Source organism: Silene latifolia, chromosome Y (genome assembly GCF_048544455.1).
Source record: "Silene latifolia isolate original U9 population chromosome Y, ASM4854445v1, whole genome shotgun sequence".
NCBI lineage: Eukaryota > Viridiplantae > Streptophyta > Magnoliopsida > Caryophyllales > Caryophyllaceae > Silene > Silene latifolia.
In genome coordinates this window covers 461,434,876-461,459,962 of record NC_133538.1, presented here as the reverse complement: position 1 = coordinate 461,459,962, position 25,087 = coordinate 461,434,876, and the positions used below count along the sequence as shown (strand labels likewise).

Below are 25,087 nucleotides of genomic sequence, written 5' to 3'. Positions count from 1 at the left end.
GGAAATAGAGAAGGGAAGTAGTTCCAGCTGTGGGTTTTCGATAGAGATAGGAGATATTATCAGCAAGCCAACGGTCAAAAGAGATGGTTGGGTTGGCAAGAGGATGTATACCAAGCATTAAGCATTGCCATATATGCTGAACAACAGCACACGAACGAAACAAGTGGTCCGGTGTCTCCGGGAAGCCTCGACATAGAACACAAGCATTATCAAGCTGGAAACCCCGGTGAGAAAGGTTAGTCATGGTGGGAATGATTATGTGCGCAAGTCTCCAAATAAAGATAGCAAATTTGTTTGAGAAAGGGAATTTTCATATCGTCTTCCAAGGAAAAGAGCGGTTGACAGACACACGAGACGAGTTCTGAGAGGCTCGATATACGTATCCTGATTTAATAGTATAATTCCCGTCTTCCGTGTATTTCCAGTAGAGGTAGTCGTCCGAAGTAAGAAGTAGCGGTTCCATAGCCAGAATTTCTTTAGCTGTAGATTGCATAAAAAGATTGAAAATAGAGGACGGGTTCCAGGTTCCATTATCAAGAAGCAAGGCAGAGATAGGCGGGGCAAATTGAGGCTGAGGTTGCTTCAAAACCGGTTTTCGACCCTGTACCCAAGGGGCAGATAAGAGATCAAAGGATGCGCCATTACCAATTTTCCAAGCCAAAGCAGGCTTGCAAGAATCAACAGCTCGACAAATTCCTTTCCAGACATAGGAAGGTTGAGTAATCTTGATTTAGCATTAGGAATTGGAAGATCTTTTCGATATTTTAGCGTCAGATACTTCGCAAGTAAGCCAGCAGGTTTGTGATATAACCGCCAAAAAATTTTCATCAGAGTTACCTGACCTAGGATCGTCGTTGATTTAATTACCCATTCCACCACTGTCTCTTGGAGCATGAATATACTGTTGAGATAACCAGTGAATTGATCTTCGTGAAGTATCCTTACTCCACCAAAATGCAGCAATCAAGGAGTCAATCTTACGTAAAATAGCAAGAGGCAGAGGGATAGCAGCGAGAATATGGGCAATCGATCCAAGCAGAATAGAGTTGATAATTATCAGCTTGCTAGATTGGGACAGATGCAGAAAAGACCAAGATGAAATACGGGTTGTCAACTTATCAATGAGTCTATGGAAAAGCAGTTTGCTTTTGCTTCAGGAGATCAACCGGGACTCCTAAATAAGTACCAAACGAGGGAGAGTCTTTCATCCGAAGAATCGAATTCAGATGAGTCTTAAAATCAGCAGGTGAATTGGGGCTGAACTTAATAAAGGACTTGGTCAGATTAATCATCTGACCAGAAGCAGCTTCGAAGTCTTGAAATATGTCCCGGAGAGATTCAAAAGATGAAGGAGTAGCCTTAAAACAAATAAAAGCATCGTTCGCATAAAAAAGATGCGACAGTGTCGGAGCATATCGAGAGATTTTCAAGCCATGAATTTGCCTTTGAGTCTCAGCTTTCCGTAATTGGGCAGACAAAATCTCCATACACATGATAAATAAATATGGTGAAAGTGGATCACCCTGACGTAGGCCGCAAGTTGGACGAAAAGACGCCAAAGGTTCTCCATTAATCATAACCCTATAGGTAACTGTTGAAATACATTCCCATATCAGGTTGCGCTAGGGTATAGGAAACCCAAACTGTTCCAAGACAGACATAAGAAACTACCACGAAACCCGGTCAAAAGCTTTGTGCATATCAAGTTTAAGGGCCGCATAGCAATTTGTTCCTCTCTTGGTCTTGTTGATATAGTACATAATCTCGTGAGCAATAAGGTATCCATCTGACATAAGACGGTCCGGAACAAAAGCTTGTTGGGATAAGCGGAAATATAAAAGTTCAGGGACTCTTGTTTACTTCAAACTCTATCCTTTCACGAACCCGGAAATCAATATACTTCAAATTCCAACCACTATAAATATCACGCATAACACACATGAACAAGGGAAACAGACGGACATAAAATAAATTGTCAGAGGGAGAGATACACGTGAAACAGCCAGACCACAAATCCAATACACCGTCTCAAATATACTATCCTAGTTTCAAATCAAACCACTCACATACAAATAAATCGTCCCAGTTTTCATATAAGCGCATAAGAGCCAACAATTTATAACAAAGTCAAAATTCATTAATAGTCTACATTCACATAGGCCTGAGGGTACCGAAATCAAATAAGTTTTCTTTACTCTCTTATTTCATTATTTTTATATGTATTCTTTTATTTTCTTTATTTATATAATTTGTATATAAACTAAGCTAGTGATCTTATCCTATAATTTATTCGTCTTGTATAAAATTGTATAATTAACTTTTTTTTATTAATTTCGTCAAATATATAATATTACAAATAAATAGTAGAGATCGTCAGTTTGATGGGTGGTCCGGGTGCCTAACACCTTCCCTGAATATACCTTTACCCCCAGAATCCGCAATCTTTGGTTCAGACCGGACTGACAGATCAGTTCCCATACCAGGGATCAAAAGGGGCCTTTTCCGTTAAACTTATTTTTTGTATGTTTTTTATAAAACCTACTGGCAACTCCATACTATTTACTTATTTCAAAAAGGAGATTTTTTTCAGGATCTCACAACCGCGTGCAAAGAAGGAACGGCCATAGGCTAAGTGTTGTGAGGAAGCCTGTGCTGCGAAACGCCCTTCTATTTTCAAAACTAAGTTTGATTGGCGGCCTAAGGTCAAGAATGCCGAGGGGACTTCACTTAGTCAGCGGCCGAGATGTACGCCGCCTGATTGTTAATGACTTATGAATTAAGGTCAACCGGGACCTCAAAAACAGCGTTGACCGGGAGGCAACCCATATTGAATAAGATTTGTTTTAGCAAAGGACATTTTAGTTTAGTTTATCAGTTGCTTTATTTGCGTTGTAATTAGGATTTATTTCCGTTTGCTACTAAGACAATTGGGATACGTGCTTTGGTATTTGTTGGGAGATGTGTGCGTTATTTTCAGGTGCATCGGAAAAGAGGCGAGTCGTCTTGGCAAACTATGCATGGAAGACGAGATGGTGCTGAGTATAAGGTGGAAAAAGTCGATCGACAGGTGAGTTTAGTCGATCGACTGGAGCTGATAGTCGATTGAATGGTTTTGATGGTCGATCCACTAACCTTGGTAACCAACGTATGTTTAAGAAGATGACGATCTCGATTTTGCTGTGGGTGATGAATAGTGGCAGCTGGCCACGACCTCCTTTGTTGTTGGTTGGTTTGGGGAGGTCATTAAATTGTAAGTTCCCGTTACCTTTGCTTTCCTTTGTTTGTTTTCATTTCGTCCGCGTACCCCCCCTTTCCCTTTATATTTTGCACTGCTGCTGGTGTTTGCTGAACACAATGAGGGTATTGTGTGATTTGGTTTGGTGAGGGTATGCTTCTGTTTGAAAAATTGTTTTCCGTATGCATTGTTTTTCCTTTATATATCCGTATGCATTGTTTTTCCTTTTCCATAAAAAAAAAATCAAAAAAAACAAATTTGAAAAATTTGAAAAAAAAAAACAAAACATGTTTTATTTTGCATTTTAGGTCGAGTCGGAACGGTTAGATAACAATGATGAAACTGCGTATGTGCTTTATTTTTTGCCCAAGCCTTGCTTTGCGATTCTTGTACGGTCCTTGCATAATCTACGAGTTTGTGATTAACTTTTCTGAATAAATAAACTTGACTTAATATCGGCAACCTACTCAAAATTTCTAAGGTATAGAGCTTAATAAACTGATGACATTCATGATTAGTTTCATGCTAGGATGAGAGTAGTACTCCTTATAAGACATGTAACATCAATTTGCATAAACATGATTTTTGTCTCTTAGTACCTGTATGCATTCGGGTTAGTGGCGGTGTCACATGTGGAGAGGCATCATTTTCTTCTTATTTCACCCTCGAGCCTCACATAACCCAATTGTTAACCACTTTCCTATATAGCCTACCCTAGTCGAGCTAATACAGTTTTTAACCTTAGGTATGTGTGTTTTTGTCGATGTTGGAATTCTATTTTGTTATGTAGGGTTTGAATTGAAGAAGGATGGAGATGAAAAAGAAAAAAAAATAATTGAAAAAAAAGAAAAAAAACACGTGAAAAAAGAAAAGAAAAAAAGAGAAGAGAAAAATGAAAGTGAAGTTGAAAAAAAAAAAAGAGGATGATTTTACTCCTATGCTGTTATTCCATATTATCTGAGGAGTAATTCTTGTTTTGGTGCGTGAGTTTCATGCCAGTTGTGGCATCGTTTTATTTTAAACAGTTGGGTTATGAAGTGGGATTTGTTTACTATTGGTTTCGTTCGGTACTAGCTTCGCCCTTACCTCCACATCTCCAAAATGTTTTGCCCCTTCTTACCCAATTACCTCACTTCACCATATTTGTAAGTCCTCGACATGTGACTTGGTCCTGTTTGGTTGGAATGCATATGTACGGTTGGTAGAGATAATTATCATGTTAGACTGCATGCATGTTCTTATAGGTTAGAGTTAGATGAGTGTCTTATTTCCTTCTTGTCTTACAATGAATAATCTCATCATTTTCTTTAACGAGTGATGAGCGACCCGTGAGAGTCCGATATATACGAGTCTTGCAAGGTTGAAGGTTCGGTAGTTGTTTCATATGTATAGCTCGTTTGCAATTGATTTTGTACATTGGTTTTGGCCACTTGCATTAAATTGGTTTGGGCGTGTGAAGCATAGTTAGCTCTGAGCTTGTCTACCATTTCATTAGTTGTCTTTATCCTTAGTCTTTGCTTGCTTGGGGACAAGTAAGGGTTTGGTTTGAGAAGGTTTGATGAGTGCCTATTTCATACTTTTATTCTATTCATTTGCACGCATTTCTATATTTATTTAGTAGCGACTAGCTACTATTCTCCCATGAATCGGCTACTCTGTGTTATTTTGTATTTTATGCAGATTTGGACTCGAAAGAGTGTAAACAAGCGAAAACCCGTCGCCAGAGTTTGGGATACTAGTGAAGTTAAGCTCGGAAACAATCATCTTGGAATGCGGGAAGAGGTAAGGAATCACGTTAGAAGTAAAGTGGACGTTGATGTTCTCCCAGAAAAGTCGATCGACAGCCTACAATGGTCGATCGACTGGTTTTGCTCAGAGGATTAGTCGATCGACTGGAATTTTAGTCGATCGACTATTTTCATGCCTAGCCGTGTCACATCTCTATGTTGTATGTTTGATAAACTGATATGTTTTGTATTGTATGTATGTTATTACATTGTAATATGGCTGGGAGGACACCTGAGTTATTCTCCACTGACTGTGGCATTCATTTTTATGAATGAAAGGTGACAGGTCGGTGTTATATGCTGGGGGTTACAAGACGAGTAGCTAGCGAGCGTTGTCGACGCAACGATACACCCTTTTACTTATCGTTCGTTATTGCCTTTTTGGAAATTTGGAGGGATCCGAGATCGCTTTTTTATTTATATTCGTATTATGTATTTATTTTGTAAAAGTAGTAATTAGGTTAAATAGTTTTCAAATGTTTTCAGTGAACTCCGCGACCATGCCTCGATGTTTTAAAAATTTACGTATTTTCCGCTGCTAATTATGTGTTTACTCTTTTTTATAACTGCGGAGGTTCACAGTTGGTATCAGAGCATAATGCTCCCGACTCACATTCGTGTAACCCCATTTAAACCGACCTAGAATAGGTTAGAGTGTGTAGATATAAGGACCAAATTTGGTAGTCCGTGGATGTTTATTACTTGTTAAGTACTAATTCGTTTGTTGATTGTGATAAATGGTTCGCTGCATCTTGAAATCAACGTCCGGGTTGTCATCGTGTCAAGAAGAAGAGCAAATGGTCTATGGAAGACTATAGAATATTGGCGATTTGTTCGACCAGCCTAAAGGCGCTTCTATTTCTCGTATTTTCTCCTTTTCTTAGAGCTCCCGACTTTATTCTTTTAACTGTGATGCATCTTCATTCTTTTATCCCTCTTATTTTCTATGGACCCTACTTTTCTTCTTTCTTGTCAAGGATATTTGAACTCGACGTTGAAAAATTTTTCTCCCGACTTGTCTTTTGTTGTTTGTTCTCCTTCTTTCTCTATCTTTTATGTACCCTCCCTTTCCTTAACTTTTAGGTGGATTGATTGGTTAGGTTTTGGGGTTGAGCCTGAAGAGTTTTGTGAGAAATATTTTTGGGAATAGTTAAACCTAGATGTTTTCATAAGTTGTGCATTCGGTGGTTGGACTTGATCTTAGATAGATATATTCGTGTTTAGGATGAAACCATATTTAGTTCGGAGTAATAGTTTTCATGAATATGTCTTGGGGATTCGGTAAAGTGAAGGGTATTAATCCTTGTTTCTTGTATAAGACATTCTTCATTCCTGATTGAAAATCATCTTTCTAACTTATCCTTCGTGTCTTATTCTTACCCATGTCCAACCTCGTAGAAACCTTTCCTTTATCTTGCGGAATGGTTGCAATTGTTGGGTAAGTTTAGGGAGTTTAGGTGAATAACGTTTTGGAGATATTGGAACCTAGATACTCGATGAAGCTAAGGTTGAGTGTGTTTGATGTAAGGAATCGAATGTGTAAGGATGATCTTGTATTTAGGACTAAACCTTGATACTTATTGTTGACTCCCTTCCTTGCTCCAGGTTTATGAGTGATGATAGCCGTTGAATCACCTTGAGGAAAGTTAAGTTGATCGATATTAGTATGGATAATCCTTTAACTAATTTTATGGTTTTAGGTCCAGAGTATTGGTTATTGGGTCAGTAAGCATGTATCCCTTTGGGAAAACATTAATTGAATGTTTTAGTACCATAGTCTTTCATATTTAAGTAGACTACTTCTCTTCCTTGCCCATACATCGTTTGCTTCAAGTGTCATCAGTTACCTCGCTCTTCGAGAACTTTCTTTCGATAGTCATATTTAAACCTTTCTTGATATTCTAAGTTACTCTTTTCATCATATTTCCTTTTCTTGGTTATGATCCAATATCATATCATCGACCATCTCTGTCTTTGTGTGATATCTTAGTTTGGACTTAGTATTCCCTCGTCCCGAACCTCTATCCATTTCTAGTATTTCCTTGATCTGGGTTGTAGTCTTGTTTGTCAGGTCAGGAGAATTGGTGGGTGTGATTAGAGAATCCTTGAGTTGTGACATTCACTTATTTGGATTGAGCATGTTTTGGGTTTGACTTAACATTGAGTGGTAGATAGAGTTGAATTTAGAATTAACCTTAGGCTTGTGTGATTTACCTTCTATGTAAGGTAAGGTAGTGAAACCGATAATTTATGAACTATCTTGGGAATCGTGCTTTAGACTAGTTGACTTGAGACGAGAATTGTTGGATGCTTGCCATATAACCCTTAATGAGAAAGAGATAGTTGGCAATTCATTTGTAGACATTGGTGGAATTTGAGGTATGGTATGTTAGCTAGCCTAGGCAACCTAGACAATGATCTTTTGGGTTAGTAATGACCTTAATTAGCGAACGACTTTTTATGGTTTTGCTAGTGAGTAGAATTTGATTTTTAGAGATTTGAGAAAAATCCTTGAGAGTGTGAGAGATAGGATTAGTTTTTCCCTGTGGATACGTAGGGAACCAATTGTATCGAACCTTGTTAATTTGGTAGTTTAGATGGCAAATTCTCTTCCCTCATGTGACTTTGAAATTCTGTGAGTAGAGGTTTGTTAATAATAGACCATCCTAGCATCGAGTGACCGTTCTCACTAGAATAGGCCTAGAAATTGTGTAAGTAATGATTTCCGAAATCTTGTACTTTGATTCTTGACAGTGAGTTGGATACAAAAAAAAGGATATTAGAAGTCGACTAGTTATGATTTGAGTTATAATGGTATGGAATGGTAGTGTAGGTGTATATTTCAAGCTTATGCGATTAAACCTTTAATTGGACTTTGAGGTTTGTCGAGGGTATGATATTGTTTCGGTTAAATTTAGTGAGATTCAATTGGAGGTATATGAAGATGAATTGGAATAAAACATTAGGAGATTTGCCTAGACGGATTATGTTGCAGAATTTTCATTGTGATTAATTCCTGGTGATTAATTATTAACCAATGTTTGAGTTAGACATCTCATAGCGATATTGAGATCGGAATATAAATTGGTGGAAGGTAGCGTAGGCGAGTGTTACTAATTGGTGAGTACAATTCCTTTCCCGTTTATAGATTTTGGATATCTCGTCTCATCTTACCCATTCATTCTTGTGTGTAAACCTTATAGACCCCACTAATGTAACACCCCCATCTACCAAGGAGTCTTAACAAGACCTTCCCTAGCAGATAAGGACGTTACCATCTTGGTTGCCCGAGGAACAGTAATAATCAAATGTCGATAAAAGAACAGTTATATTAAATTACACTGATATAAACAAAATAAAAGATACAACTCGTGACTACTATCAACTACGTGAAACTATCTCTGCCATGACTCGTGGTAGACTCGTCCCTCCAAGCACTCAGCTATGATCCTGACATCAACCTGCTAAAGCCGACTACTCGCCATAGTGGATCACAGCAGACACAACACAAGAAGACAACACAACAACACCACACAAGGTCAGTAACTGAAGGAACAATATAAAGTCAGACACAACAAGACACAGCAACATACATACACCACCTCCTCCAATCACACACACAACTCAGACTGCCCGAAGGTCCAGTCCTGCCAGATTACCAATCGCAACCGGTAATCCACGCCTCCAGTAGGGGACTGCAGCCGTTCCCACCTAAGCCCCGCTCATCCAATCCGAGGGATAACCCATGTCCCTAAATGTGCACATCCCCTCCTGTGGCGGGTTCTACAGAGGGCAAATCAAGGGCGTGAAGCCGCTCCCACAAGTGACTCCACTTAGCCGAGGGCTCACCTCGCGAACCACAGACAATAAACAACAGCGACCAATCACAACCAACCCATATACCAACAACGATACCAAAACCAATTAGACAATATAATCAACACACTAAACAACCAACAGTACTGAGTAAGAAACCCTACCTCTAGCAAACCGCAGTGATTCTGCACATGACCATAAGACCAGAAGAAACCACCATAACCACCTATAACAAACAGTATAACCATCTATTACTACTACCACATTCACAAACGAAACCAAGGAAGACAATGATGATGATGACAACATACCTATACATAGCATTCCGGTGACAAGACCACTACCTGACTCAAGCATCCCATCCCCATGGTATCTCCACTCTCAAAGGCTCCAAAAAAGGGTGACTCAAAGTGGAGGAGAACCGATATGACGGTATCTAGGTTTACGAGAAAAGGAAAAGAAATGATTTGGGTTTCACGATACCACGATTTATAATTCCCCACTGAACTCCCGTTACTCAATCGAGTAAGCAACTTACTCGATCGAGTAACCTCTACTCGATTGAGTAACTAAGTTACTCGATCGAGTAGCCTCCGCTAGATCGAGTAACACGAACCTAAAGGCTCACAACGTCACAAGGTTAAATCGTAAGGTTTCCGAAGGTCTATATAGGTGTCTAAGGTCAGTCAACGACGGTCAAAGAGTCTCTAGAAGGACGGGTATTACAATCTTCCCCCCTTAAAAAGAACTTCATCCCCGAAGTTCAACTCATCCTCCCCCATGATACAAGGCAGAAAGGAATTAAGGCAACCTACAACCATCCATTCCGACAAGGACAAGTACAACCGTTCATGAATACCACCCCAATATGAAAGCTCGCCAACCATCATCATCATCTACCTTAGCACACATCATTCAACATGACTTCCTATCAAGTCTTCAAACATACATTATACACGAGAACAAACCAACACAACCGTTACTTCCAGTTATTTCTGTAATTACTCAAGTATAAACCAACACAACTATCTGTTTATATAATACTACAGTTTTCTATGTCTATGGGTACTCTATCAAGTGGGGCTTACTCTGTCGAGTTAGTATGTTTTTATACAAAACAGTAGGTGACCTGATGGGTACTCGATCGAGTACGTGTGACACTCGATCAAGTAAGGGGCACTCGATCGAGTAAGTCACTTACTCGATCGAGTAAGTCACTTACTCGATCGAGTAAGTCACATACTCGATCGAGTAAGTGAGTCTTACGGGTTATCTTAGCCGGGTTTTGTTAATAACGCGTGATTAATATAAAAGGTTTCCATCATTCTTCCTAATCACTTTTTCACCTTTCTAAAACCTTTCAAAAGAAAAAGAAGTTACGTAGTTCGCTTTCTTCGCGTTGTTAACAAATCCCAAGGCTAGGATCATCGGATTGTCTTGTTCTTTACGTCGCTGAGTTCGTCGCATCAAGGGTAAGATTCTTGTATAATTTTTATAATATTTTGATAAGTTTGTTTGAAACCCTAATTGGGTAAAATTGGGGGTTTTGGGAGGATTATATTGATTAGGTGATAATTATGTGACTATATGTTATAGGAGGAGGATTCGTAGAGGAACATTATTGATTAGCTGCTGTGACAGTCTTGTGGTTTCTATTCCAGGTGGGGTTTCCCTACTCAGTATTGTTTACATGGCATTGTTGATGATTAATCGTTGTTGTTGATTTATATCATATCGGATTTGGAATTGTTGATTGTATAATGTGGTTGTTGTATAATTGTCTGTGGTTTGCGAGGTGCGTCCTCGGCTGAGTGGAGTCACTTAAGGGAGTGGCTTCATGCCCTTAATTCGCCTTCTGTAGAACCCACCACAGAAGGGATGTGCACATTTAGGAACTTGGGTTTATCGCTCGGATGAGATGAGCGGGGCTTAGGTGGGAACGGCTGCGGCCCCCCACTGGCGGTGTGGAATACTTGTTGCGATGAGTATTCTGGTCTGTGGAGTTATGATGGAGATTGGTTGATTAGTTTAGATTGTTCATTGTTTCACTTGTATTGTTTTATGTAATCAGTACTGACCCCGGTTTAAATGTTTTGAAAAGTGTGGTGATCCATTCGGGGATGGTGAGCAGTTATTGAGCAGGTATGAGTTGATGCGCATGGGATTGCCGGGTTGAGTCACCACGAGCTGTTTAGAAGTCTTCCGCTATGTTAGAAACATTATTTTACATTATTTTAGTTGGTTTGACAGTTTTGAGAAACAGTTGTATTTACTTTATCAGTTTTGGGATTTGGACTTGTATCGCTTTAAACTCATTTAATAAAGTATGTTTCTTTATTGTCTATTTGATATACATTGTCTCGGGTAACCGAGATGGTAGCATTCATATACCTTAAGTGGTCCTGTTAAGGCACTTGGAGTATGGGGGTGTTACAAAGTGGTATCAGAGCGACGATTTTAGAACCTGTAACTAATGAACCCAATGAACTTAGGGAGTTAAAATAAAAAGAACCCGGGTAGGAGTTGTTAGGAGCTAATGCAAAGACTTGGGAGACGTCCTAAAGTTGCGATCTCGCCCTACAACTTTGAACCGGTCACTATGGGGTGTGTCTTGGGATCGTTATGTGTTTATCTATGTAAATTGCATATCTAATATAGAAGTGTATTGTGTGAATCGGTGGATGAATGCATGTGGAGGATAGGAGATGTTGTGGTGAAAGATGATGAGTAATATGAATATGTATGTTGATTGAATAACGGAATTGCATGATAGACGATTTCTAATGTGGCTTGTTAGAAACATATGAAGTAGGATGTCGTTTGTTGTATATATATAGTATGTTTGTCGTTTTTATATATATATATATATATATATATATATATATATATATATATATATATATATATATATATATATAGTTGGTTGGAAAGTGTTGAGTTGAGCATGCGGGTAGTGTACAAGTCAGCATGACTCGATCGAGTGAGGGGCACTCGATCGAGTAGGTGAGTGACTCGATCGAGTGGGTTATTTTTCGTTTATGAGCAGTGTGCAGTTTTTGGGCACTCGATCGAGTAGGTAGGGGCAATCGATCGAGTGGGGTCAACTCGATCGAGTATGTCGGAGGCTCAATCGAGTGAGTTTTGAGAGGCTTTCTGGTCAGGTTCTGGAGTCGAGGCACTCGATCGAGTAAGTGGGCAACTTGATCAAGTGGCCTCAACTCGATCGAGTAGGTTGTGATGCTCGATCGAGTAGGTTCTGCTCAGGTCATATACGTGTTTGAGTTGTGGGATGTGTGTTTATGTTTACCTTTTCTCTTATATAGTTCAAGATGCCACCAAAGAGAAATGCGTTGTATGCCAGGGCTGAGAATATGAGCATTGATGAGATAGTTAAGATACTAGAGCACTAAGACGCGCTCACTGATGCTTTAAAGAAGTTTGGGAAGGATAAGGAGGCTGGGGTGGATTTTGCTAAAATGAGTATCAACATCACTCGTTTCAACCCGAAAGAGTACATGGGTACAGGTGCACCAATCTTGCTTGATAATTGGCATAGAGAGATGGGGAATATACTTAATGTGGTTCATTGCCCTCAGGACTTTAGAGTGGAACAAGCTGCATTTTACTTGAGAGATGCGGCCGGAGAGTGGCGGGATAAGGTTAGAGAGAGTGCTTTAGACCTATATGTGAAACAGAGGATGTCTGCTATACCTTGGAGTGAGTTCAAGAGGGCGATTCGTCGAGAGTTTGTGCCGGAACATGTTCGTATTAAGTTGAGGGAGGAGTTTGATGAATTCAAGATGGCTATGGATATGACAGTAGTTGAGTACTATCACAAGTTTAATAAGAAGTCTAGGTACGCAGAGGATATGGGGCTGAGTCAGGAAAACTTGGCATTGAGGTTTGAGAAGGGTTTGACACCCAGGATCATGGAGAAGCTGCCTGTAGGAGTCCTTATTGATGTTAAGGAGGTATATGAGCGTTGATGCGTGCATATTATATAGACTTTTACCGTCTCTTTTGCCACACATTTCTATGTATTTGAGTGATATTATGTCGCTTTATACTCCGAATAGGCTATTTTGTGCCTTTATTGCTATTTTGCAAATTTGTAGCGGAAACCAACCTTTTGTGGCCTCGAGATAGCATCTCTGGAAAATGGACGGAAAAGAGGACGAAGGACTCATGCATGGGGAAGCTTGAAGACGAAAGTTAACCAAATTAAGCAAGTCAGGACTACTACGGAAGCTGAGAAGTGACTGAAGATCTCGATCGACCACATTTGGCTGTCGATCGAGAACACAGAGGAACACAAGCCCTCGATCGAGCTGTCCTGTGCTCGATCGAACTGTCAAGCCCTCGATCGAGTTGCCATGTGCTCGATCGAGCTGTCCTGTGCTCGATCGTGAGCCTTAACCTCTCGATCGAGAGGTTCTCCTTTACGTGGGCTATTAAAGCCCGTAGGTTAATAAAAGTACTCGTGAAGTTTTGTTATAAAAACAAAAAGACGAGTTACTAGGTTAATATCTTTTACCTATCATTCATTTTCCCATATACATTTTTACTGCATTTACTGTTCACTGCTTGGAATTTTACGATCTAGGATTTGGTTGTTCTTTACGCCGGATTTGCTACTATAGTATAATTCCTTCCCTTAATCTCTTCTCTTGTTTATGTTTTATATTTGCTCTTTTAGTTTCATTATTAATTTCGGCCCTAACCTCGTTATTGCTTTATACTATTGTCACATCATGTTTTCCGTTAGCATTTCGTTATTAGTTGTATTAGTTAATATAATTAGCATGCGTAGCTAATTTCTTTATATGCCGGGATGAGGGAAACCGTGTTAGAAGCATGTTACGACGACTACTAAGGTAGTTATGCGGTAGGAACCAGATCTAAGCAATTTATTTGTAGATCGGTTAAATGAGTGCACGCAGGAGACCGTCATTTAGTTAACCCCGACCGGATCGAAAGATTGGAAGGGTAGACTTGTTTAGTTCTGATAATTGACTCCTATGAGGGCGAAAGTCAAGTAGGATGACCTTAGGGCGACTTTAGACCGAAAGGTATAGTCGGGTTTGAGACCGAAAGGAGATAACCTAGCCCTTCCTACTAATAAACTTGTCGACCTAGTTATCCCGATAGCGCGTAGAACACGGCGTACCGAAATCCTGCCATATCTCTCTTTATCTGATAGTTTATTTACATTTCTCCCTATTTTCTCTTATACCCTTATTTTCTCTTCCCCTTAAACTTTAGTAGTTAGAACATCAAATTCAAAACCCCCAGTTTGTGACCGATAGATTAGACTACAGTTAATAGAAAAGCCTCTCTGTGGATTCGACCCGACTTCCCTAGCTATTTATATTATAGGCTTTTTGGCATTTATTTTTGGTGTTGAACGACACGCATCAAATTTTGGCGCCGTTGCCTGGGAGGCAATTTTCATTTTTATCTGTGTTGTTTATTTCTGTCTTGTCTTAAGGAATTTTATTTCCTTAAGGCTGCTCTTATTTATTTCCTTTTAGTTGTGTATGCGCAGGTCTCGTAGGGGTGAATTAGTTGAGGCTGATCCTGAACCCGAAAGATCCTTTTTACGCAGAAAGAGGGAGTTAGAAAGAGTTCGTCGGGAGGAAGTCTTGAGTACTTCTGATATTTCGGTTATTGAGGAAACTTCTATTCGTGAGACTATTATTCCAGTCAAAATGCCTAATATCGCGAGTCATTCGGAGCCTACTGCTGACTATATTCCGAAGGGGTTCAAATTGCTTACCGATGAGGACGGCAATACCTTCGACATTCGCCGTCCTACATCAATTTGGTCGAACGGAATTTGTATCGGGGGGTCCCGGGCGAGGATCCTAGGAAACATATGGAAAGATTTGCTGATTATTGTTCATCCATCCCTACATCCAAGGGAGTGACCCAAGACAAGATGACGGAAGTTCTCTTTCCTTTCTCTCTGACCAATAATGCGAGGGAATGGTTGACGGACCTGGACAGAGAAGCAGCAGGTATCACGGATTGGACTACTTTAGCTCTAGCCTTCTATAAGAAGTACTTTCCTCCGCAAAGGACCAATGCATTGAGGGCCCAGATTACTAATTTCAAGCAGACGGGTTCTGAAAATCTGTTTGAAGCATGGTGCCTCTTTAAGAAAGCTGTGAGATCGGTACCCCATCATGGATTCCAACAGTGGTTTTTATGCAACCAATTCTATAATGGGTTGTATGATGATCATAGAGCCATTTTAGATGCTGCGGCTAATGGTAGATTCAGTAGCGAGGTTGATGATGATAAGGGCTGGAAGCTTATTGAGGAGATAGCTAATCACACTGCAGAATATGGGAATCCGCAGAGTGGTTCACGGACGATAGCTAATGTCGAATGTGAGGATATGGATGCTAAGTTCGAAAGGCTTAATGCTAGGTTTGACCAATTGGAGATGCAGTCTCCAGGGAGTCAACAAACGGTTCACATGCTAAAGAAAGACGATACGAATCTTTGTGAGAGATGCGGTGAGCTGGGGCACGTTCCTATTGACTGTTTTGCCGATAGAGAGCAAGTCTTTTCTTTCCAGCAGTACCGTCAAGGGTATAATTCGGGGTATGTCCATCCAAATCTGCGTTGGTCGAGTCAAAATGTGCCACCGCATAAGCAAAGTTATCAAAAACCCCCGCAATTTCCAAATCCGCAGCAAGGAAGTTCTTCATCTGGAGGAATTTCAGAAGTGGGAGAGCTGAAATCCATAATTCAAGCTCTCGCTACACAAGTGAATAGGTCGGACCAAGCAACCAATGCTACTATCAAATTGTTTGAGTCCCAAATAGCTCAAGTTGCCGCAAATCAATCCACGAGGCAACCCGGACAGCTGCCTTCTCAATCTGAAAAGAGGAAAGAAACGCTGAATATGATAACATTGAGAAGCGGACTGACTTATTCTGATGCTGATATTGCTGGTACTGATGTTTCTGGCACGAATTCCAATGCTACTGCTGCTGACAGTACGACAGCTCTCGATCGAGAGGTTTGTGTTCCTCGATCGAGAGAAAATGGAGAGATGGAGATCGATCGAGAGGCTTTTGTAGCTCGATCGAGCACTGCTGTTGGTGAAGTCTCTCGATCGAGTGAAAGTTGTGATCGATCGAGAGATTCTGATGATGAAAGTGGTCGATCGAGGCCAATGAGCAAGCGTATGATTAATAACGCTTTGATTCGTGACACGCATAACGGAGCTCCTATTGAAGATGCTCCATATCCAGGGCGCTTGAAGAGGGTCAAGAAGACGGAGCCTGAGTTCGCACGTTTCGGTAAACTTGTGCGAGGATTGAACGTAAGTGTTCCGTTTATCGAGCTGCTAAAAAAGGTACCTTCATATCTAAAATTTATGCGAGAAGTATTAATGCGTAAAAGGACCATAGATGATGTTGAGACAGCAGCTTTGACGGAGGGGTGTTCTGCACACCTCCAAAATAGGACCCCACCTAAGCTTGCTGACCCTGGAAGTTTTTCGATACCGTGTCACATTGGAGTTCAATTAATTGATAATGCGTTGTGTTAGCGTGTTACCCTTGTCTTTGGCCAAACGGTTAGGATTCACTAAATTCCATTGCACCAACATGACGGTCCAGATGGCTGATCGGACCTTGTCACGACCTTTAGGAGTACTGCAAGATATTCCTGTGCAAATAGGAAGATTTCTTATTCCTGTCGATTTTGTCGTGTTAGATATACCCGAAGATAATCACACCCCAATTATTCTGGGAAGACCGTTCTTGCACACTGCGCAAGCGGTTATAGATGTCGGGTTGCGCACTCTTACGTTTAATGTCGGTGGTGAGGAATTGGTTTTTGCTAAACCCGTTACTCAAAGGGGTTCTATGCGTGTTTTGGAGTGTCATGCTATTCCTGCGGTTGGTGTTGTTACGGCACCCATGATTGAGTCGCCTTCCATCCCCGTTGTTGATGTTGAGCCCCCTCGTGTTGTTACTTTACCTGCTACACTCACACCTCCGCCTCAGAATGAGAGCGATAAGGAGGACCGTGCTATTGTTGTTACTTGTACAGGACCTGGATGGGGAGCTTTGGCGCTTGACCAAGGCGAAACGAGTTCCAATGTTGGAATGGGAGAGGGCGATGGTGGCAATATGACACGCATTCTGGCGGAAGAAATAAAGTTGGGACATTCGTCGGAAAGTGGTACTTATGTTTGGAGAAGAAAGTTGGAAGTTACCGCAGCTGAGTGTAACTCCGTTAGCCAGAGGCCTAGCAGAGGCCTGAAGGACTTAATTGAGCATTAGCCGGGTTTGCAACCCCGTGCAAATTGTAATAGACAATAGATTTTTGAATTTCTTTTATTGTTTTTAAACTTCTTTATTTGCGTTAGACACTTAGACTATAGACAATTTTAGCATAGAAGACAATTGTGGACTGTAGACAATTTGCTGGTAGTTTGGGATATTTTTTGTCAATTTTAGTGTAAAGCCGCACTCAAAAGATAATACATTAAAATGCGTGCCAGCAGGAAAAGCTCTCGATCGAGAGGATTTTTGAAGAAAAAGAGCTCGATCGAGGGAGTCCGTTCTCGATCGAGAAATGGAAGATCAAGGGACAGCCACCTCTCGATCGAGAGGTATGAATTAACTCGATCAAGAGGATCTGAGAGCTAAAGCTCTCGATCGAGAAACTTGTATCTCGATCGAGAAGCTTAACGGGTATATAAAGGGAGTTCTCTTCTCGATCGTCTTCTTTATTTTCTCGACCCCAATTCCTTCATTCCTGCATTTTTCAATCGATTAATTACCTTGCAAAATTGGTTTTTCTTGCCCAAAATCTTTCTACAATAAATTACCCATATAATTACCATTCCTAATTAATCAAAAGCCCTCTCCCAAACTCCATCTTTTTCGATTAATTAGAGTTTTCGGGTTTTTAGGGTTTATCAATTCGAATTTTTCGAATTTGTGCTTATTGTTTCGATTAATTAAGCTTGTGTGGGTATTCTAGCATCAAGTAAGTTCGACCTTACTCTTCTCTTTCAATTAATTGCAATCCACATTCCCTTTTTTGTGATTTAGGGTTTATGTGGTTGTTTAGGACGAATTTTTCAATTGAAATTGTAATTTAATTATTAGTCTTGATGCTATTGTAGTTATGGATTCCAGTAAAGAAACCCCCGTCACTGAGACCGTACCTGAGACCGCTGCTAATGCTCAGACGGCTGTTTCTTCTGTTGGTGTTGTTAATCCGGTGGTTACCACCACTGCAGCTTCGGCTGCTGCTTCTACCCCAGTGACGGAGAAACCCACAGCCGCCATCGAGGTTACAAAAGCCAAGGCTGTGGGAGAGGTGACACCTGCTGCCCCTGCCCCTACCAGGCCCTTTTCAATGCTGGATCGAGGAGTCACGCCTCGATTCCTGACACCTGGTATGCTGCCACCTAAGCCGAGTCAGCAGGCTAGTCAGCTAGTCACTACTTCCGAGCACGGCGACCAATTCCAGAGGGGTGGCCGCATCCCTCCTTCTACCGATACCCAGAGGGTGGGTACCCTCCACTCCCTTCTGACTCAGAGGACGAGGTGGAGGAGACACCGGTAGCACGAGAGTTACGGTTGTGGGTGAGCGGGCGGCACGGCCGGGCTGCCCGAGAGGAGGCGAGGGACCCCCATATACGCCAAAGTGCGGAGGAGGTAGTGGAGACGACGATTAGAGGTTCCCCTAGTTTGTTGCTGGTTTGGGGAAGCCGTCTTGTGAGTACCGTCTTCCTTTCTTTTTCATCTTTGTATTTATTTATTGTATTTTAGGAGCATGTATTAGGTTTGCGTACCCTATCTCCCATTTTGCTGCTGTTAGTTAGTTGTGAAGACAATAAGGACATTGTCTGTTTTGGTTTGGGGAGGGTATATGCATCCTTTTGCGTCTGCATTTGCATTTTGTTTTGCATTCATATTTACTACTTTATGCTTTTGTTTCTCATACAAACATCAAAAAAAAAAAAAAAAAAACATCAGAACATAAAAAATATATAACATAGCATGTTTACTTTTGCATATAGCAGAGTCGGATTGGAGTTCCTTAATGATGACTTTGCACTGCTAGTCATTTATATGCCATTCCTTGCCTTTCATAACTGCCTTGTAAGAAAATTAAAAGTGATTTCTCAAATTTTGTTGTGGAATTTACTACGGATTATTAGACTTGACTCGTAATTTTGGCAAACTACCTATATATTCTGAGATATAGAGCCATAACTGGTGACATTCATGACCAGTTTTCCTAGGAATTGAGAGTAGTTACTCCCCACATTTCATTGTATCGCATGTATATGAGTTTTGATTTCTTTTTGCCACGCACGCATGGGTTTGTGGTCGGTATTACGTGTTTTGAGAACTATTGCATATTCCCCTTTCTCATTTTATCCCATGAGCTCCACATTAGCCAAATCCGATTTGCCCCGAAACTACAACCTATATTTAGCCTACCCTTCTTGAGCTAGTTAGTAGTTTTTGGAATATATTGTTATGTATCGGATTTTGGCTCGTATATCTTATCTTGGAGTATGTATTAATGAGAAAAGAAAAAAAAAAAAGAAAAAGAAAAAAATCAGCCAAAGAAAGAAAAAAACCGTGTAAAAAGAAAAGAGAAAAAAAGGAAAAAAAAAAAAATGGCTGAAAAATATTTTATACCTCTCGTGCTTATTTATACTTTACGAGGTACATTCATTATGGATTCTTGCGTTGTATATGCCAAATTATAAGGCATTGAGTTATTTATATGATTGGAAGAGTGGGATGTATTTTATTATGGTCTTAGTTAGGTTCTAGCTCGGCTTTTACCTTCACATTTCCATATTTGTTTTGCCCCTTCTTACCAATTGAGCCTCACATATCCATATTATGCAATTGTTCGGCACGTGATAGTCCTTGAACGGTGGTTTTGCGTGTGTACGGTGACTGAATCATTACTCATGTTAGTTAGCGTTACATGTTGTGTTGGTCATGATCTAGGTGAGAGTCTGCAATTTCTTCTTTCTCTGCACACATATTCTTACTTACCATTTGCTTTGCTGAGAGAAGAGTGAACCGGGAGAGTCCAAATTTATGAGTCTTGCAAGGTCGAACATCCAATGTAATTCCATGATATGCATAAATTTGTTCACCTGCTTTCAGCTTGGCATTAGTTGATTTTGTGCATTAAAGCGGTTTGGCATTGACTAGTAGTTAGCTCTGAAAGTTACTCCTTTCCATTAGGACTTTAGTTGCATTTAGTTTGCTTGGGGACAATCAAAGGTTTGGTTTGGGGAAGTTTGATGCTTGCATATTATATAGACTTTTACGGTCTCTTTTGGCACGCATTTCTATGTATTTGAGTGATATTATGTCGCTTTATACCCCGAATAGGCTACTTTGTGCTTTTATTGATATTTTGCAGATTTGTAGCGGAAACCAACCTTTTGTGGCCTCGAGATAGCATCTCTGGAAGATGGACGGAAAAGAGGACGAAAGACTCATGCATGGGGAAGCGTGAAGACGAAAGTTAACCAAATTAAGCAAGTCAGGACTACTACAGAAGCTGAGAAGTGACTGAAGATCTCGATCGACCACATTTGGCTGTCGATCGAGAACACAGAGGAACACAAGCCCTCGATCGAGCTGTCATGTGCTCGATCGAATTGTCAAGCCCTCGATCGAGTTGCCATGTGCTCAATCGAGCTGTCCTGTGCTCGATCGAGAGCCTTAACCTCTCGATCGAGAGGTTCTCCTTTACGTGGGCTATTAAAACCCGTAGGTTAATAAAACTACTCGTGAAGTTTTGTTATAAAAACAAAAAGACGAGTTATAAGGTTAATATCTTTTACCTATCATTCATTTTCCCATATACATTTTTACTGCGTTTACTGTTCACTGCTTGGAATTTTACGATCTAGGATTTGGTTGTTCTTTATGCCGGATTTGCTACTATAGTATAATTCCTTCCCTTAATCTCTTCTCTTGTTTATGTTTTATATTTGCTCTTTTAGTTTCATTATTAATTTCGGCCCTAACCTCGTTATTGCTTTATACTATTGTCACATCATGTTTTCCGTTAGCATTTCGTTATTAGTTGTGTTAGTTAATATAATTAGCATGCATAGCTAATTTCTTTATATGCCGGGATGAGGGAAACCGTGTTAGAAGCATGTTAGGACGACTACTAAGGTAGTTATGCGGTAGGAACCAGATCTAAGCAATTTATTTGTAGATCGGTTAAATGAGTGCACGCAGGAAACCGCTTGTTTAGTTAACCCCCGACCTGGATCGAAAGATTGGAAGGGTAGACTTGTTTAGTTCTGATAATTGACTCCTATGAGGGCGAAAGTCAAGTAGGATGACCTTAGGGCGACTTTAGACCGAAAGGTATAGTCGGGTTTGAGACCGAAAGGAGATAACCTAGCCCTTCCTACTAATAAACTTGTCGACCTAGTTATCCCGATATCGCGTAGAACACGGCGTACCGAAATCCTGCCATATCTCTCTTTATCTGATAGTTTATTTACATTTCTCCCTATTTTCTCTTATACCCTTATTTTCTCTTCCCCTTAAACTTTAGTAGTTAGAACATCAAATTCAAAACCCCCAGTTTGTGACCGACATATTAGACTACAGTTAATAGAAAAGCCTCTCTGTGGATTCGACCCGACTTCCCTAGCTATTTATAGTATGGGCTTGTTGGCATTTATTTTTGGTGTTGAACGACACGCATCAAGCGTGCTGGGAGAGCTGAGAGGTTGGTAGAGATGGCTAAGGAGAATAGGGAGAGAGCTTTTGAGAAGAGGAAGGCTGAGAGCGAGGGTGGTGGTCAGTCTAGTTACAAAAGCGGCAACCATAACCAGGTGAGGGCTTACTCTTCGGGATCGGGGTTCAGTGATGGAGCTTTTTATGGGCGTGCCCGCGGTGGTGGTGGCAGCAGCTTGGGGTTATCTTTCTTTAATTGTGGCGGTATGAGGCACAAGAGACATTAGTGTACTAGTGCTATTGGCAAGGGTTTCCAGAGACCATCACAGGGGAGTTTCTCTCAGGGTCCATCTCAGAGTTATGCTAGTAAAAGGCCGGCTGGGTCATGGAATAATCAGGGTGGTCAGAACAACAACAACAACAACAACAGTGGGGCTAACCGCAATGGTGGTAAGTCATATCAGAGACCAGCGACGAACAACAATCAGGGGTCGGCTACTAAGCCGTCTACTTCGGCCAGTATTGTCCAGGGAGGTGGACAGAAGACCAGTGGCAAGCTTTTCATGATGGAGAAGAAAGCAGCTAAGGATGATGCTCATGTAATCACGGGTACTTTTATTGTTAATGGTGTCTTTACCTTTGTTTTGTTTGATTCAGGGGCGTCACAATCGTTTGTATCATCGAGTCATGCTAATATTTTGGGTTTGAGAGAGTTTGAGTCTGTAAAAGAGGAGGTTTCTATACCGTCGGGTGAGTCTGTATCTTGTGGAAGGTTGTATAAGGGTGTGTCTATGATAGTTGGGCAAGTTGAGCTACCAGTGGACTTGTTAGAGTTTCCTATAGATGGTTATGAGATGATAGTTGGCATGGATTGGTTGGGTAAGTATAAAGCTAGAATAGACTGTCACCAAAAGAGAGTCTCTTTGAGAGGTCGTAAGGGAGTTAGTATGTCTTATCGTGGGTTTGTTGTCAAACCCAAAGTCAAGTTGATTGCAGCGGTAACATTGAAGTCTTATCTGAGGAAGGGGTGTCCGTTGATATTATACCATGTGAGAGACCATAGTATGGTGAGTTTGACAGTTGATTAGATACCAGTGGTGGGAGAGTTTCCAGATGTTTTTCCGAAGGAGATACCAGGTTTACCACCAAAGAGGGAGATAGATTTCAGTGTGGAGTTGAAACCAGGGACGGGACCAATCTCTAAGGCCTCGTACCACATGGGTCCTAAGGAGTTGGAGGAGCTGAAGAAACAGCTGGATGATTTGATTGATAAGGGATACATTAGGCCTAGCGTATCACCGTGGAGAGCACCAGTTTTGTTTGTGAAAAATAAAGATGGGAGTTTGAGGTTATGCATCGACTACAGAGAGTTGAACAGAGTTACAGTGAAGAACAAGTATCCTTTGACAAGGATAGATGATTTATTTGATCAGTTGAACGGGGCAGCAGTCTTTTCTAAGATTGATTTGAGGTCAGGATACCATCAGGCGAATATTCGGGATGAGAACATACCGAAGACAGCTTTTACATCGAGGTATGGTCACTATGAGTATGTTGTGATGCCGTTTGGGTTATCTAATGCACCAGCAGTGTTTATGGATTTGATGAACCGGGTCTTCAGTCGAATTTTGGATCGGTTTGTGGTGGTCTTCATCGATGATATCTTAGTCTATTCTAAGACTAAGGAGGAGCATGAGGAGCACTTGAGGTTGGTGTTGTAGACTTTGCGTGACAATCAGCTATATGCAAAGTTGTCTAAGTGTGAGTTCTGGCTAGAGGAGGTTGCCTTTCTGGGGCATGTGATTTCAAAGAAGGGTGTAGTTGTGGATCCGGCAAAGATAGAGGCAGTCACTCGGTGGGAAGCACCGAAGAATGTGGCAGAGATCATGAGTTTCTTGGGTTTGGCAGAGTACTACCGTCGGTTTGTGAAGGACTTTTCCAAGATAGCCAGACCTATGACAGTGTTGATGAGGAAAGAGAACAGGTTTCGTTGGGATGAAAGTTGTGAGGCGGCGTTCCAAACATTAAAGGAGTGTTTGACCACAGCTCCAGTCTTGGCATTACCTGAAGGGTGTGAGAACTTTGAAGTATATACTGATGCTTCAAAGAATGGGTTGGGATGTGTGTTGATGCAGAATGGGAAAGTAATTGAGTATGCTTCTAGGCAATTGAAGCCTTATGAGGAGAACTATCCGACACATGATCTGGAGTTGGGTGCAGTTGTATATGCTCTCAAGATTTGGAGGCACTATATTTATGAGGCGACCTTTAACGTGTTTTCATATCACAAGAGTCTCAAGTGCATCTTCACTCAAAAGGAGCTGAACATGAGACAGAGGAGGTGGATGGAGCTGATTGGGGACTATGACATGGATATTATATACCATGAAGGGAAGGCAAACATGGTTGCTGATGCGCTGAGCAGGAAAAGTGTGCATTCTCTATACACAGCTATGTCTTTGATGAGAATGAGAGATAAGGTGGGGAAGATGGGGATACATATGATACAGAAAGGGGATGCTAGAGGGGACTTGACAGTGGAACCAGGCCTTTATGATGACATTCGTAGGAAACAGGCTTTGGATCCTAAGATCGAGGAGTGGAGAGATGGAGTAGAGAAAGGGATAGTGTCTAGGTTCTCTATTCATACAGATGGCAGTGTGAGATTTGATGGGAGGTGGTATGTTCCCAATGATGAGGAATTGAGGAAGATGATCATGAAAGAGGCTCATTGCACACCATATTCAATACATCCATGTGGTGACAAGTTGTATAAATATTTGAAGAAGACTTTCTGGTGGCCTGGGATGAAAAAGGAAATAGCTGAGTTCGTGGCTCGATGTTTGACATGACAGAGGGTTAAGGGAGAGCAGCGATGAACACAAGGTAAGATTCAGTATCTCGAGGTGTCTGAGTGGAAATGGGAGTCTATCTCTATGGATTTTATAGTGGGTTTGCCGAGGAGTTAACAGGGTAACAATATGATATGGGTAATAGTTGATCGTTTGACCAAGTCAGCTCACTTTGTTCCGATGAAAGATACTTAGACCAAGATACAGTTAGCTTTAGCATATAGTAAGCATGTGGTTCGTTTGCATAGGGTTCCTAAAGATATAGTGTCCGATAGGGATGCAAGGTTCATATCACGGTTTTCATCCTGCGACAGATGGACAGACAGAGAGGACCATCAAGACTTTAGAGGATATGCTGTGAGCTTGTGTGATAAAGTTTGGTGGTAGCTGGGAGGATACATTGGATCTTATTGAGTTTTCTTATAACAACAGCTATATCACACGAGTATTGGAATGGCGCCGTTTAAGGCTTTGTATGAGAGGAGGTGTAGGAGTCCAATTTGCTGGGATGATAGAACTGAGGTAGTGGTTTTAGGACCACAGATGGTACAGGAGATGATAGAACAGTTTCAGCTGATCAGGCATAAGATGAAAGCGGCCCAGGATCGACAAAAGAGTTATGCAGATTTACATCGTCGTGACATAGAGTTTCAGGTTCGGGACAAGGTTCTTTTGAAAGTG

At 41.0% G+C, this 25,087-nt stretch overlaps 2 protein-coding genes across 2 annotated transcripts; one reads left to right on the top strand and one right to left on the bottom strand.

Annotated features, from left to right (window-relative positions):
• Positions 1-310: 310 nt before the first annotated feature.
• LOC141632899 (uncharacterized) lies at positions 311-1,493 on the bottom strand. Its single transcript, XM_074445404.1, has 3 exons — positions 1,147-1,493; positions 868-1,064; positions 311-696 (listed from the first exon to the last, which is right to left on the bottom strand). The coding sequence occupies exons 1-3, from the start codon at positions 1,491-1,493 to the stop codon at positions 311-313; spliced, it is 930 nt and encodes a 309-aa protein (XP_074301505.1).
• A 13,283-nt stretch (positions 1,494-14,776) lies between these two features.
• Positions 14,777-16,402, top strand: LOC141632898 (uncharacterized). The gene is made up of 2 exons (XM_074445403.1): positions 14,777-15,845; positions 16,104-16,402. The coding sequence occupies exons 1-2, from the start codon at positions 14,777-14,779 to the stop codon at positions 16,400-16,402; spliced, it is 1,368 nt and encodes a 455-aa protein (XP_074301504.1).
• The last annotated feature ends 8,685 nt before the right edge of the window (positions 16,403-25,087 follow it).